This window comes from Melopsittacus undulatus, chromosome 4 (assembly GCF_012275295.1).
Source record: "Melopsittacus undulatus isolate bMelUnd1 chromosome 4, bMelUnd1.mat.Z, whole genome shotgun sequence".
Taxonomy (NCBI): Eukaryota; Metazoa; Chordata; class Aves; order Psittaciformes; family Psittaculidae; genus Melopsittacus; species Melopsittacus undulatus.
Window position 1 is genome coordinate 30846995 of NC_047530.1, and position 16613 is coordinate 30863607.

At 35.8% G+C, this 16613-nt stretch overlaps 1 protein-coding gene across 2 annotated transcripts in view; it reads left to right on the top strand.

The window, feature by feature from the left end:
- Nucleotides 1-16613, top strand: part of GALC (galactosylceramidase) — a 34981-nt gene that overhangs the window by 11722 nt on the left and 6646 nt on the right. The window contains exons 7-13 of one of the 2 annotated variants that reach the window (XM_005142278.3): nt 2584-2711; nt 12357-12512; nt 13443-13567; nt 14556-14683; nt 15157-15246; nt 15655-15744; nt 16091-16235. In XM_005142278.3, coding sequence (XP_005142335.2) covers nt 2584-2711; nt 12357-12512; nt 13443-13567; nt 14556-14683; nt 15157-15246; nt 15655-15744; nt 16091-16235 — 862 coding nt within the window. Of the gene's footprint in view, nt 1-2583; nt 2712-8424; nt 8556-12356; nt 12513-13442; nt 13568-14555; nt 14684-15156; nt 15247-15654; nt 15745-16090; nt 16236-16613 lie in introns of both variants that reach the window. The other variant, XM_031042990.2, reaches the window with a different exon arrangement.

Here is a 16613-nt window from a genome sequence, read left to right on the forward strand (position 1 = left end):
AAGGTGGAAATAGTGTGTGTGTGTACTTCAAGTAGAAATCTTTACCTTTTCAGTATGTATGTTACAGAAGAAAACAGAACAGAAATGAAAATACTTATTTGCAGGCTGGAAGAAAACAGTGCAAGCAAGAGGGAACATAGTGACTTTTTTTTTTCACTGACAAGATGTTATATTGCTTGAAATTCCTATGGGATTGAACCCTTTGTAAAAGGAATCATCAGAGGGAGAAGGCAGATCGTATAATTAAAATACTCATTCCACTATATCACTGATTTGCTCTTTTTAAAAGACTGTTTTTCTGACCTCCTGTATTTCTTGTAGGAAGTAGCAGAGTTCTGTTTTACTTAGCCTTGTGTCATCTGAAGGCTTTCACATCTGTTTGTCTTGGCTTCCTAATGTGGGGAGCATGAATGTGGAGAACAAACTTTCCAGTGTAGGTGTGGCTTTCTACGTGTTAACTTTTTAAATGCTGTTGAATTGGGACTAGGCCTTCAGCTTCTACACCTAGATATGAAGTTTAAAATTTGATCTTAAAATCACCCAAATATTTGCTGAAAAATGGTAGCCTTCCCTCCACTGTATGTTGAGTGATACAAGGCTTTTTAAGCAGCATCTGTTTTACCATTCATTCTCTTACAGTCTGCGGTGTTGCATGCCATCTTTTCTCTAATCAGCACAATAGTTCTGTTTGCAGTCTGCCATTTTGAAAAAGGTCTGTTTATTGTAATGTACTGTTACACACCAGGCAGTTTCTGACAAATACATGATGTAGATAAGCACTTAGTTATCCTACTGAACTTGTAAGAAGTTATTTTAGTTACTTCATCCATTGAGACACCAATTGTTTTTCTTATTAAGTAGATATTGCTTATAAAATCTTATTCAAGAAGATCCCAGTCTTTCAATTGTATTTTTAAATACTGTTATCTTTAACCTTAAAATTTAAGGAGTATCTGTGTATGAATACTGGGTGTGGGAGAGCCATCTGCAAATGTTGCTAAGGGGTGCATTTTGAGTGCTTACAGTTCTGTGTCCTTGGTACTTGGCTTTCAACATGGAAGTTCTGCAGCCTTTCTAGTTGATTTGTTCTTCTGAACTGTCTCTATGTTTTAGCAGTTTTTCTGAATGTCTAGCTAGCTAGAAAGCTTAAAGTTTCAAGAACCATACTATAAATATTTCTACCAGTATGAATTTTTCTTCTGGTAAACTTTATACTTAAAAGGCTTCAAGGAGCTGAACAAAACTTCATTGTTACTTTTATTCTTCTTAATAAGTTTATGTTCTTTAGATCTCGGCTTTCATTGTCACCAGTACTTGGACTTTGATTTGTATTCTTATTTGATTACATGTCAAAACAGATATGCTCCCTATTCTCTTTCACATTGCTGGAAGGCTCTTACAGGGAATTATTTAAGGTTTCATGCCTACTGATGTTGAAATGGTTGGAAAAAGCTTTCTTATAGGTACGTACAGCATGTAGGACACCATTCCTTTATATCCAAGATTGAAAAAAGGGCTTTAGACTGAGGACTAATGCCCTTTCTTGGGTGCAGCTGTATGTGAAAGCTGCTGAACATACTTTTTTAAACTTTATTTTTCATGGAGTGTTCAGATAAAATGTGCTTGTATAATACCACCCCTCTGTAAGCCTGGTTTGTTCTTAACTGTTAGAGATGGGTGTATTTTGTCTATGAAGTTCCATAGTCGGATGTGAGAGGTTTATCATCTTTGACAGTAAAATAGTAAGGAGAATCTAGGAATACAGAATAGGAATTCTCTTCTGTTGGCATCTTTGAATTCATAGTTGATTGCCTTCAGTTTTGTTGTCAATATGCAATTCCAGTTTTATGTATTACATTGCTGAAAATTATTGAGACATGTGAGAGTCAAATAGTGGCTAAAATTAAATGCCCAACACTTGCGACTTCAAGGATTGTTTTTTGTTGTTGTTCAGTAAAAGAGCCTTTGGAAAAAATGTTAAGGTGCTCTTCACTTGAAAAGGACGGATGTTTGGCAAAGGTTTCTGTTGTAGGTAGCAGCATAGTTACAAGGTCTTTTCTGTTTGAAAATATGAGTCCATGTTTTCTCAATATATTACTTTTGGAATTGGGTTAACTTTCACTTCTGATTGTTGTGGAGTTATGTCCATTTCCACATTTCCAGCCAGTCATCATTTTTGGATGAACTTAAGGTGACTGACTTTATAATAAATGCATTATTCATATGTCATGAATTACATGCAAGCTATGGCCAGAATCAGTATGCTGAGATTGTCCAAGTGTAGTACACATACATATGCATGCTGGGTGTCAAAAGTAATTGAAGTGATAAGCTCGTTTTTGGTTAACAGCTATCTGAATGTCATAGATTACCCCTCAGTGTTAAAAATACTTATCGTTAACTTTGTCTTAGTTGTCATTAGGGTTCCCCTTTGAGGAGTGAGAACTATTCTTACCCATCTTAGTCTGGAGACAAATGCTTCTATCAACTCCTCCTAGAGTTCTTAAACTGTTTTCAGTCTTAAATTTTCATGTTGCCTGCTTGATGAAGGCTGTACTTTACGTGGTGTTGTCTGTTACTAAGGTACTTCGACAATCTTTGGACAGACTGGGTCTAAGGAACATTGGCATCATCGCTGCGGATGGAGACTGGAACGTTTCAAAGGAGATGATAGTTGATCCCTATCTTAATGATGCTGTTGAGGTAGTCGGGTAAGTGTGGGAAAAGGGAGGAATTTTAAACATTGCTTATTACTTCAGTAAGTTTTCATCTGCCTTTTGAGAAGTCATATATTCTTATTTCATACTTCCCAGCCATTCACTGTTTGTCACCATCATGTACAGTGGTGACGGATTGCTCTTTCTTGTCCTTATGTCTTCTTTCAGTTTGATACCTATGTAGGGTAATTTACCACACTTCCATCATTTCTTTCAAGTGTTCAGTTAGGAGCTGTGTCTTAGTCTTCTTATCTTAGCATTAGCAAATAACAGGAAAATTTCTAGCTCTTCTGTATGTGCATCTTCAAAATCCGAAAAATCTTAGGACTGAACTCTTGGTCTGCCATGAGTTTTAATTTCAGGTGGACTTGAACTTTCACACTGGAACTTGTCACCCTGGGATTTGATGCTTGCACCGTTTCCTGTCACCTCCTAAAGCTAGGAGTTTGTTGCTTATTAAATAACAGATGGCGTTAAAAGCAAACACACAGACAGTGAAGTAGAAGTAAAAAAAAAACATCCAAAGTTTGTCTTTAAACTAATATAGCCTATCAATTTTAGCAGCCAGGAATGCCCACTATTGCTGTTTTAGCAAATGACAGCTTGATTGTTTGCCAGCACTCTGGCTCCATAATACACTTTTTCACTATGTTGCTTTTATCAGTTGGCTTGATGCTTATTTTGCTGCTCTTGCTTTTTTCGTAAACTCTGATTTCTCAAAACTATAAGAAGGCTTTAAAAAATGGTAGCATGTTCACAGTGGAAATTACCTATACGTGTATAAATTATTCACTTGTGTTACATTAGTTAACTTGCTTCCCTTTGTTAACCTTACTGTGATAAGGACATGTGTGTGGTTACTAGTCTACCATTTATCCTCATCTGTATGTAAAGGTGTGTTATATGCTCATAATTGATTAAACTAATGCATGGTTCAAAGGTTATAGCAAGTCAGTTAAGCAGGGATTTTATAACGAAACTGGTTTCATATGTGTTGAGCTTGTAAACACTGATCATCTGGAAGTGGCTGCCTGAGAAATACCAATTATAGTGCCAGCATTGAGTAACTCAATTGATTTTAAAACTTATAACTTTCTTAGCTTAGGCAGGACTTGCATCTCACCAAGTTATAGGGCATTAAGAAATGTTTTAGTTAAGTTTTTCATGGCAATGACACTTGCAAAATAAATGCACTGAGTGTGTATGGTTCTTAATTCTTCAGTTATTAAAAATCAAGTTTAGGAGTGCCTGGTTTTGTTTGTAGCCTTTAGGGCAGTGCGCATGTTTTAGTTGTTCTTTAAGATGAAAGATCTTTTTGTCACAGGTTTTTCTTGAATGTCATTTGGATTTTTCCCCAGCTGCCCCTACCCTGCTGATAACAAAAAAATGAAGAGTGAGGAGAATATTTACTGTGCAATAGTGTTGTTGTCTGTCAAGAAATGATGGTTGGTTGCAAAATGAGAGCATAGTGTTTCTCAGCCAGTGCTGACTTTTAAGGGCCCAGCTACCAAACAGACTTCTTGCTGACCTAGAAAAAGATAATAGTATTTAGCTATCTGTCCTTCAAATGCTTGGGTTCAGAAAGTTGCTTAAAGTATGCAGTATCTGTGTGTCTTAGATAACTGTGTAGTTGTTTGCAAAACCTGCTAGTCTGTTTTCCTAAAGAGTCTTAAATTCTTTTCTCAGAAATCCTGTCCCGTACATTATTCTGTAATCTCTTTTCACGTATAACCCTCTCTGTGACTTTTTCTTGTTTTTTTTCCATTTTGGAATGAAAACCTGGGTTTAAATTTGTATTGTTTTGTTTAGAAATTATCAAGGCAATTGAAGGGATTGATTTGGCATCCATCTACAAAAAGTAACTGACATTTCCCTTTTTTCTTGTTTTTCTTTTTCTCTTTTCATTCTTTTCCACATCAGATAATTTTTACCTTGATACCATTGTTCCTAATGGAGCTCTATCCCTGCCTAAAATACCATTTGCAAACTGAAGCATATCTAAGGTAGATTTAAAGTTTCTGTGTCTGTTTTTTCACCTCCATATTTGCTGTCTGCTGGCTTGTGATTTCAAAGATACAGGTCTTCATGTTTTCTCATTAGAACAAAGGCTACCAAGCTGTTATTCAGTGTGTTTCAACTTCATTGGCTGAAGTAGTAATCTTCCTGAATATATGGTTTGCCATCATTTCATACCAATGACTTGCAGCAATTGCCATTAGAAATGGGAGTTGTGTTAGAAGAAAAAAGCCTTTATCTGCTACTACATCAAATTATTTACCCAATATTCACAATGTGCTTGAAAGTGGAAAAAACCACATTGTAATATAGCTAGCTCAGTTCTTAAACTGTGTTATGTTATGCTTCTGTATTTTGTTTGCAAGACCATCTTCACTACTGTCTTCCTATGCTATTTTGATGGATGCTATTTCTGTGTTTGCATGGTATTGACATACTATTTATTATTTTTCTCCCAGAGTGTATTATGGCTCCCTACTACATCATCTGTGTTAGACATGGTTTTTTCTTTGCTGTGTTTAACAAAGTCTTTAGAGCCCATAACTCTATTTGGCAGGTCCTTTCTTAAAGACCTATGTCATTCCACAGTTAGCCTTGAAGATAGTTTAAGTTATCTTTGACTTTTAAGTCATTATTAGTGGACAGTCATTTTATGTTGGTTGGTGGAAAAAAAAAATCTGCCTTCATCAGGTTATTTACCAAACAGAACAAATCTTTTATTTTTAGTTGGTGTCGCATGGTCCTTTCTTATACAACCTCCAAATAGCAGAAACAATTACTGCTGTTTCAATTTGTATTTTTTTTTCCTGTCTCCTAGTGGCATTAAAAAGAACCCAAACCAAAACAAAACCAGCAAAACCTAAAAGATGTGATAAATCTTAATTCATGTATTTAAAAGCTCTTTGTCAATGACTGCAGCTTTTACGTAAAGGATTCTTGTACTGTTGATTTTCATAATTAAATACAGTTTCAACTTTAGAGGAATCATTAGTCTTATGATCCAGGAATGTTTTCTCAGTTCAGTAGGAAGAGCAGTCTCGGTTCATTGTTGTTTGTTCTTTCTGGGGTAAAAAATATTTGCTCTAATAAAGTGAGATGAATTGACTTGTCTAGAGTTATACTAAGCTGGTAGACTGATTATAGAAAATATTGGCTTCTGGATTTATTTTATGATTTTGGACCACGCTGCTTTTGCCATAATTTTAAAGGGGATTTTTGTATTACGTAGTTCAAATCACAAGCTAGAAATTTAATTCTGGATTTCTGTAACTGATCTCAAGACAGTATGTTGGTCTCAATTTAAAACAATAGATTTTACTGGTAGAACAGCCTTGTTTGGGTTGGTTGGGGAATTTTTTTAGGCCTTATTTCAGGGGATGTTGCCTGTAATTAGGTAGAATTACTGACTAAGTTGGTTTACACAGGACCTCTGGAGGTCATCTGATTGAACACGTCTTCATCAGGCAGGTACAATTAGATCATATTGCTGGGTCTTGTTCAACTTCAGTATTGTCGCGACCCCTTTAGGCAACTTATTACAAGTGTTTAGCCATACTCATGCTCTTTTTTTTTTTTTCCTCTAAGTTTTTACACCTGTCGGAATTTTTCGTCAGTCCACAGCCTGTACTGTTGCAAAAGATTAGTCTGTCTCAGGTGTAGGACTTTGTGTTTGCATCTGTTGATCTTGATAAGGTTCCTGTCAGCTTGTTTTTTCCAATCTGTTCATTTCCTCTAGATATCAGCCCTCCTTTTCAACATATAAGCATTGTTGTGAGTTAACCCTGGTAGGCAGCTTAGCCCCACATAGTCATTTGCTCACTCCTCCCCAGTGGGATGGGGGAACAGAATCAGAAGGGTGGAAGTGAAGAAACTGGTGGTTTGAGATAGACACCTTACTAGGGAAAACAAAAGCTGTGTGTACAAGCAAAGCAAAATGTGAACTTCCTGAATTTTATTAAAGACATCAAACAGCACTGGCCTATGTAACATCACTATGTAGCCTATGGTAACATCACTAGCCATCTGCACCCTGGCTGCACTTTTCTATCAACCGTCGTGGGAGACCTTGCTAAAGTCAAGGTCTAGGACATCCACTGATTTTACATTGCCCTCACAGGTAGTCATCTTGTAGAAAGCAGTTCTGTTTGTCAGGCATAATTTTCCCTGGGTAAATTCATGTTGACATTCCCAGTCATCCTTCTGTCATTTTTGTGCTTGGAAGTGGCTTCCAAGAAGACTTTCTCCATAACCTTCCTGCAGAATGAGGATAGATTGATGTGCCTGTAGTTTCTCAGATTCTGTTTTTGGAAGGAAGACATTAAAACTCTTTTTCTCTAATCATCAGGAACCTCTCCTAATCACAGAATAATTTAGCCTTTGTATGTTGTTAAGTCTGCAAATCAAATACTGCGTTATTCTAATGCAAGATGGAACAGTGTCCTGGGTTCAGCAGTAGCAGTCATTTTTCTCCCTCTTAGTAGCTGGTGCAGTGCTGTGGTTTTGACTTTCAGCCTGGGTACAGTGCTGATAACACCGATGTTTTTAGTTGCTGCTTAGTAATGTTTGCTCTGACCAAGGACTTTGTGAGTCTCATGTTCTGCCAGGGAGGAGGGGAAACTGGGAGGAAGCAGAGACAGGACACCTGAACCAAACTAACCTACAAACTACGTATTTTCTATGTAATAAATACAATGCAGTGTTCAGCCAAAGTTAATGCTTTGGGGCAGGAAATCTTGCTGTTTCAGGCTACTGTCGAACTGCGTGTAAACTAGTTCAGATTCTGATCTGTGGGAAAAAAAAATGTGCAGTACTGTTTCCTGCAGGTAGTGTTCCCTGTTAGAGAACATTATATATGGTAGAAATCTACTAAATGAGTTGGAAGTAGTTTGATGTTATCTGAGTGTACAAGTACAGCAAGCGCTGTTTAGGGGACCTCTCCACTTTAAGAAACTACATCCTTAGGCTCAGTCTTACATGATGTTTCAGATTTGTTTCATTAATTTTCAATGCCTTAAAATGTCTCTGGGGAAGTGCACAGTGCTTGCAATTTGAAAACTGGAAATAAAACGCAATTGAGTAGGAAGGTTTGTATGTGTCTGGGTTTTTTTCTCATTGGTTGTGTTTAAGAAGAGCTGCTCTTGTTTGTGTTGCTTTACTGATAAACTGAAATAGTTGATTAGCAGGGAGAATATGGGGAATCAAATCCTTATCTTAATTAAATGTTTACTGTGCTTTCACAAGGTTTATAACTTATAATTCAGATGTCCTGTATAATATAGGACCCTGTATTGTAGTCCTTGTAGCCTAATCCTCAGCATTGTAAGATTGAAGTGGTTGATCCGCAAATAGTGTTTTGCATGAAATGTGATATGTTTTGTCTAACTTCGTCTGCAGTTTTTGTGTATCAGAAAATGAGTCAAGTGTTTTTAATTTTTCTGTTCATCATGTGCTTTGGGGTTTGGCATAATAGAGGAAGATGTCCTTTGAAAGTACTTTATGCTTGACAATCTATTACATTTTGTTTGATGTAGCAGTTGTTGTGTAAGTTGTAAAAACAAGAATTAAAACATGTTCAAGTGGTGCTGAAGAAAATGCTGGCTTTTCCAACAGAAATTTTTTATGAGATGAAAAATATTTATTTGTCTCTTCTCTCTATTCTTTGCTCTCTTTTTTTCTTTTTCTTTTCCCCAAGCTCTTGAGATACACATTGGATAAGCATGATCTGCAGCAGGTGAGGATCATAGCCAGCGATAGACTGTGGGAGCCCATTTCCTTTGTCTTGCTGCTTGACTCTGAGCTCCATGGAGTGGTCGATGCAATTGGGTAGGGGGTTCACTCTTTTTTTTCTTGGTAGCTTGTTCATAGTTTGTCTTCATCGTGCTTATTTATAACTAGCGCAGCCAAAAATTCACCTCTCTATACTCACCTGCAATGAAAGGATTGATACTATAATCTTTCTTACTAACTCACATCAAATCACATGGAACGTTGTCCTGGTAACAGCCTTAACTCTTTTTAATTGCATCATTCGTCTTCTCTTGTGTGGAAGATTCCTATTGTCTGTGTCACATGTTTGATAACTTGAAGTTTTCTTGGACAGCCCTGTTTATTCTGAGGGTTGTTTTGGTTCCTTTATTTGGTAAGCAAAATGTTCTTCAGCTGTATGGCTTTTTACACAGCTTTGTATTACTGTCTTCCTGGTCTGTCACAGAAATGGATGTGAGCCAGAAGGGAACTTCTGAATGATTTTTCAGTTACGATAATGTCTTGATTTTTAATTCCCATTTTGCTTGATGGGAAGGTTGTGTTTGGAAAGCATGTAGCCAGCTGACTTGTTTTGATAGTTCTGGTTTTCACTGTATGATGCTAAAATTTTGTGAAAGTAGTAGACTAAATCTGAGATTGATACTGACTTGTCGGCTGAATGTGTGTAAGGCTTGCTTCTTAACTTTTCTTTTTATACTAGCTCTGAATTTTAATTATATTCCATAAACTTGCCTGACCCAATCACATACATCAAATGTGTCTTTTCCTTGCTTCATCTTGAGTCTTTTTCATTCATCTTTATATACCTGACCCATAGGAGTTATAGATATGAAGGCTTTAACTCCAAATACAGATAGGCAGTTACTGCCCCCTGAAATTAATCCCCACCCCCACTTTTGAACAACAAAAAGTATCCCGGCAGTATTTTGCCAATGGAGTCTTGGATCATGTGTGGATCAACGAGTAAAAGGAATTGTGAACTCCCTTTAACTGGATGCAAATCTGCTGTAATTAGTGTGGTCCCAGTGTAGTAGGTATGCTTCCTTTCCGGTTTTTGGCAGCTACAAGTATGCACCCAGAGGCAGTTCCTGAAGCTCAACTATTTTTAATCTGTCTCAGTAAACTGTAGTTCCTTAACTCTTTGGAAGTGGTTTGCGTCCCTACTTTGATTCAGTCGTAGTAGGGAAATTAAATACACTCTTGTGTAGTAGATAATCAGTTGACTGCTGGACATTTAGTGGTGCATATCATGGTATCTTAAAAAAGAAAAAAACAGACCCAAAACAAAAAAATCCCAAACAACAAAACAGCCAAACCCAAAAAAACTAGAAAAAAAACTGGTGATTGGCTTTCTTTTTTTACTGGAAACTATAAAAGAAAAGTATATCAGATAACCAGGATTTTAAATGAATGTACATAAAATCAGTTTTGGACTAGCAATGTGATTTGTGATCTGTGAGGTGTCTCAGACAATCTGGATGGGAGTTTAATTGTAATTCTCTTCCAGCTATTATTTTCATTGCCTTTTCTCCACCAAGATCCAGTCTGTTTCCCTTTTTCATGATATACATAATTTTTTTTCTCTTTCTTTTCATGTTTTTCTCTTATAAAGTGTCTTGAATCTCTGCTCTTTTGAGCAGAAAGTCTAAAATCCTGCTGCTTCTAATGAAGCATCACATCTTTAAGAATTATGCATAAAGCCCCATCTTTTCAGACATTAAGAAGGGTAGGTGTTTAGGAGTCTGTGGTTTTTCTGAAACATTAATGAGGATACTCATGTCTCCAAATGGTAGATATCCTTGAGTGGACCAGTTGCTGCCTGAGAGTAATTGGAATATAGTTGCTGTTTTGTAAGAGCTTTCATTTCCGGTGAAGTAAAAAGATTACTTTCACTACTGAAGGAACAGAGCATGCTGTTCTGGAAACAGCTACTCTGTTCACCTTGTTTTAGTTGTTGAGGCTATAGAGTGGCACAAAATGTCTAAAAGAGGGCTGTAGCATGATCTAGTGTTTTCTTTAAAAATAAATCACAAAGTTCAACATATCCAATCTGATTGCAAGTGTTCATTTTGTGCATTTGAGTGGGTCTTTTTAAAGGATACGCTTCCAGTGCTGTTAAAAGTTAAAAATAATAAATTGGTGCACTTATTAAAAGAAAAAATAAAATATTAGTTTTTATATGGTGTAAGTTACACACTCCTTGGTCTTGTCCTGTACTTTTTAAGGACTAGTTTAGATATTAATGATAGAAAAAAAAAATACCTTTTGGGTTAGCAGCAGTGTAAGTGAAAAGCAGTACAGTATAAATTTCATTCATTAACAGTAATTGAAGTTGCATCTAAGAGCAGAGAAAAATTACTCATTTCTTAACTGGTGTTGGAAATGTCTTACCTGATTGTGTATCAATGGTACAAAATAAGAATGTTGTAAGTGTGTGGGTTTTAAGTGGAGCAAAGCTGCCAATAAAGATACACTGAAGGAGTCTGTCTCTAGAACCTCTTTATTCTCCCTGTAGCTTTGACATTCTTATCAGTTTATTTCCATGGCTTTAGTGTCTTTACATTGATTTATTTTTCTTCTCTCTTGTCTTAGTGTTCCTGTGTGATCTTATTTATGTAAAGCTCTCTGTACCCTGCTTTTGTTTTCGTTTTGTAAAGTACGGCTTGTATTCACAGAAATGTTGACTCTTCATATCTAAGAAATAGCTCTTTAAGATATGGAGTGTAGAAAGACAAATTATTCTTTCTTTGTCTTGTCTTTGCAAGCTACATACTTACACCATTACAAAGAACTTTGCTTGGTATTTAAGTAATACTTGTGTTTCCAAGCCAAAGAGGAAATACAATAATCTGTACAACAGAGGAGAATGTAGATAAAATCTCTACTATCTGTTGCATTATTGTCAGTGAAGCTGTGTATGAAGGACAGTAGGTGAAAATAATGGAAAAAAAAAAAAAAACAATGGTCAGTTTAGAAAAAATGGTGTTTTTCATGAGATGTATCAATATGCCAAGTTTCAGGCTAATAGTAAAGGATATATTTATCCCTTCCTTCTCAGTGCTGATAGTTTCATTTCAGTGTATGTATGTAATGTGTTCAATGGGTGTGTTAAGTGAGGGGGAAATAAGAATCCTGTTTTCTGACAGTGATTTTAAAGATTTTATTTCAGTCAAACTAATCTGTCACACTGGATCAGTGTTGTGATTGAGTTTAACCAGATTAACCAGTAGTCTTCATTTGGGAGGAAGCATCTCTCCTCATACTAAGAAGTATTTTGGAAACAGCATTAGCTTTCACTATATGCTTCAACTGTTTTCAGTTTTATACCTCTGTAACTTTTATAGTCTAATGAGCACCACTTTTTATGCCTGAGTTTATTAAAAAGGTGTGTAGAACTAGCCAGGTTCATGTTTAGGTCCCTAAACATTCATGCACTTAAGTTCTTAATACTGTATCTTACTGTTGATAATTATTTGTGGTTTTGTGTAAGGTAGTACAAAGTAGCGTGTATTTTGTCTATTTAGCACAGAACAGTTGTGGAAATCTTCAAGCTTCATTTCAGGATAAAGCTTTGCTTTAGCAAGATGCAGAAATTGCATGATGGATTTAAAACAAAGTTTACTTACATGCTGATGTATGTCAGAAGAGATAATCATCTACTGATGTAAATACAATAAGCTACCAAATATTACAGTTCTCTCTCAGTCCATTTCCTTTTATTCCATTTATATTATTCCAAAGAGAATTTGTTCTTTTGTTTCACTTTGGAGTAGGTGTATCATTGCTGCTGAGCAAACTTCCAGACTTTCATTTTCTGTTTTTTGCTAAGTGCTTTTTTATTCTTAAAATATTGTGTAGAGCTCACTATCCTGGAACAAAAACAGTGCCAAATGCCTTGTTAACTAAGAAGAAACTGTGGTCTTCTGAAGATTACAGTACTTTCAATGATGAAGTTGGTGCAGGCTGCTGGGCTCGGATCCTGAACCAAAACTATGTGAATGGAAACATGACCTCGTAAGTGTTGTGCATTGTTGCTTGCTTTCTCAACTTCATATGTAAGGATTGTTTAAAGTACTATATAACACATGTGTCTGCTATGGTAAGATAGCAGTTAAACTGAAACTCTCCACTCTCAGTCTGAATTCTAATATAGTAAGATATGAAGTCTGCAGTCCTTACCTCTTTCTGCAGTAGAAGTCACACAAGTTTTAATGTATTCTTGAGTTACTGTTCCACAGTATCCAATAGCATATGCAGGTGAGTTCAGATGCTTTTGAGATTGATAATACTTGTTTAAAACGAGAATGTTCTTAAGAAGAACCAACAACTTAAAAAACTTCGGAAGAAAATAACGCTGAAGCTAATTTATCTGTATTTTTCTTAAGGTCTTTATCAGGTTGTTTGTCTGCAGTTAAAAATAGTAGGTACAGATATAATTGTCTAGTTTTTCCATGCAACTTCTTTCTCAGAATTCATTCTAAACCTGTAGCCTTATAAACCAGGCTGTAGTCTTTTGTTATGTTTGCAATTTCCCAGATGTTTTCTTTCCAAACTGAAATCTAGAAGAAAGCTGTTCTATTCAGTAGGAAAATGCATAACTTGAAGTTGCAGAAAACATACTTTGTTTCCCGTGCAACAACTACTAATCTGGGAAAAAAAAAAGCCAAAAGAAAATGTAAGCATCAAGATCAAAGCAAAATTATTCAAAGCTTTTATTTGTTTGTGTAACTTTGTTTTGGAGCAATGAAGAGAAGTCTTTCTGTCTGAAATGCTTGAAATAGAGCACAGCACAAAGCACTAAGGTTGGAAAGGTTGTTTTTTTTTTTTCCCCTCAAGCTTCTTTTCATTGTATGCTGGAGGAAAAAATAAAATATTATATTCTTGTATTAAATTCATCCAATATTATCCCTATGAATGGAGAAAAAAAACCTGTGTTTCTTCTAGAACCATTGCATGGAACTTGGTGGCTAGCTATTACGAAGAGTTGCCCTTTGGTCGATGTGGATTAATGACAGCGCAAGAGCCATGGAGTGGCCACTACAAAGTAGAAGCTCCTATCTGGATTACAGGTAAAAGTTTGCAGTCCAAAGTTTGCTGTTCTAACACAGGGCATAATGGTATTTTCCAAGGCCTTTATTTAGTGGGTTTAATTTGGTACAAAAAATTTTTCTCATAAAAGTAGATTTGTGGAAAGCATTGTGAATACTTCAAAAAAGAAGAAGAGAAATTCTCCTTTTAATAGAAAGCAGAAAGATCTAATAGCAAGGGAAATCTTAATATGTGACCACTAGGTACATCAGAAATTAATATACTTCTGCCTTTTATAGCCGTTAAAATATTTTGATCTAAAGTGCCCATAAAGGTAGTGTGTTTTCCTAGTTCCTTTCCTCCTTTTTGTAATCCTTAAGTAAACATTTGATGCCTATTAATTTAGGAAAACAAAAAGAATTTCTGTATTCTTGTCCTGCTGGAGATTCTTGGCTTGTGTAAATCAGCATTTCCTTGTGTTTGGGGAAAGGGAAGTATGTCTATGGACACATGGATTCGCTATCTACTTTGTAGTCCTTCTGTAATATCTTATGGTCTTTGCCGCAGTTCAATAGAGCAAGTAGCATGTGCAATGCCACAAAGGAGAAACAAGACAAAAGCCTTCATTTTTAGTCTTCAGCTAGTTAGCTGCATATATAAAAGCATTTTAAAATATGAGAGAGATTTGGGAAAATCTATAAATTTTGATAAATGTTCATATTGCATGTACATAATTGACTTACAAAGTGGTGTAGTGTTTTCTTTCTGTCTGAATTAATTGGTATAATTTTTACTGTTTTGTCTGCCACAGAGCTGACTTTGTTTCTAATTGTGCTTGAGTGTATATTCATTAATCATTGTTCTTCTATAGGTAAAAGTTGTTTTGCAACTTCCATTACTTTCTTCCCAAAATCAAGTTTTTTGTTCTGTAAGCAAATATGAGAGAAATTTTAATTCAGATCACAAATGGTATTATTTTTTATTAAGATTTGATTATCTTCTTCTGATTTTTGTTCTGATTTGTCTCAGCACACACAACACAGTTTACTCAGCCTGGCTGGTCATACTTGCAAGTGGACGGACACCTAGAAGGAGGTGGCAGTTTTGTAGCCCTGACAGACGGTCTAGGAAACCTTACCATCATAATTGAAACTATGGTATGTGTATCAGCAATTCTGATGAACTAGAAAAGACAAAGGAAATGTCTTGCTATTAAGAGCCTGTCCTGATTTATGTAGTTCATTATCTGTGAAATATCTTCTCTAGTGCTTGTAGCTTTGTCAGTGAGAACACTAAAGGTCCTTTTTTCTATCTAAACTTAGATATAAGCTAGAAAAGCTAGTTGAATCTTCCTGGAGACTGATGTATAAGTCATCTTTTTAATGCACATTAGCTTTAGTTTGATGACACACCCTGGGAGGAAATTAAATCATACTTTTTTTTTAAGCAGTACTCAAAATTATTACACTGGTATAGTTGTAGTTATGAAGATAACAATGAAATAAATGGCTGCAAATTGGTCCTATGTTGCTGTTTTAATTTCAGTATGTGCTGTATGTTTTTCATGAACGTTGCCAGGTGATGCATTCCACTAATGTATGTTACTTTGTTGCATTATTTTTTTGTTCAGACTTACAATCACTCACAATGTATCAGGCCTCCACTGCCTCATTTCACTGTGAAGCCTCAGAGAGCAACTTTCTACCTCAAAGGGTCATTTGTAAGTAGATCTTGAATACATTTGATCAGTCTCGTAGAATGAATTGCTATCCATAATCAAATAAATGCAAAACAATATTTTAGGTTAGCAGGAAGCTGGAGTTCTTTACCTCCAGTACCAGAGGCTGTTACACACCTGGAAAAGTGTTAAGTATTCTGGTTCTGCTTTTTACTATGAGATGTAACATCATAACTGAATTTGTAGAATTACTGCCTCCTTGCCTAATCATCTGTGTATTGAAGAAGAAATTCCCAGAACAGAAATGCAATTGGATTTTTCTTTAGGATCTGTTCCAAGGGTGGGTGCTCTGTTGTGCTGATTTGCTTGTTGGGGTTTTTTATTTGTTTGTTGGGGGTTTTTTCTTTGTTTGTTTATTTTATATTTTTTTAATATTGTGTTTCATTATAGTACACGGTAAAAACCCTTCAAGTGTGGCATTCTAGACTTGATTTTGAATCCGGAAGATCTAGTCTTTTCCAGCAACTCCATCCTGTAAAGGTAAGTCTGTATGTTTTAATTACAGTCTCTCTGCAATTTCAGGTGTTTCTTCCCCCTTTGCTGGAACTCCTTGACTTTCAAGCCTAAACTGCATAATTAGGGTGTGTTTTATTAGTTCTTTTGATGACAATTTTACTAGCTATATGTAAGCTTACCTGGAGTTAGTAAAGAATTTGTGGGAAAAGGGAATTTCAAAATAGCTCAGAGATATTAAATGCTAAGGCAAGAATACAGGATTTTTTGCCTTAAATCAGGGCTTTAAAAGTTCTCCTTTAATTCAGGAACTTGGGTATTTTGTTATTTAGTTGTTTGATTTTTTTGCAGCTTGAGCTTTCTTTAATTCCAGGTGTGGAAGGGAAGTTTTTCTATAGATTTAAATGTGGATGAAGTTTATACATTAACCACGCTCAAAACTGGGCAGAAATGTGGTCACCCAGAGCCTCCACCACCTCAGCCATTCCCTTCAAATTACAAAGATGATTTCAATATTCGTAAGTCAGAATTCTCGTATCCAAAAGCTCAATTCACAGACAGATATGTCTTAATGTAGAAAGGCAATAATAATTATGGTGAGTCCCCTAATGAAATAGTCTGTGTGTTTTGTTTTTTGTTTGTTTAGACCTGCTTCTCTAACAAGCTTACACCTGTATTCTTCACTTGAAATGAGGTGTATTTGATTCTGTATCTTAACTGGGAGGTCACTAATAGTTTTAAAATTCTTGATGCAAATCATACAGCTCATCACAATAGTGAACTAGTTTTTGGCAGGAAGATAGGGAACATGATAATTTACTTTGTTCCTGTATTTGAAAAACTGTGGTCTGCTTTAAAACAAAACCAAAACTAAAATCCCTTCAAACTCCCAAAAC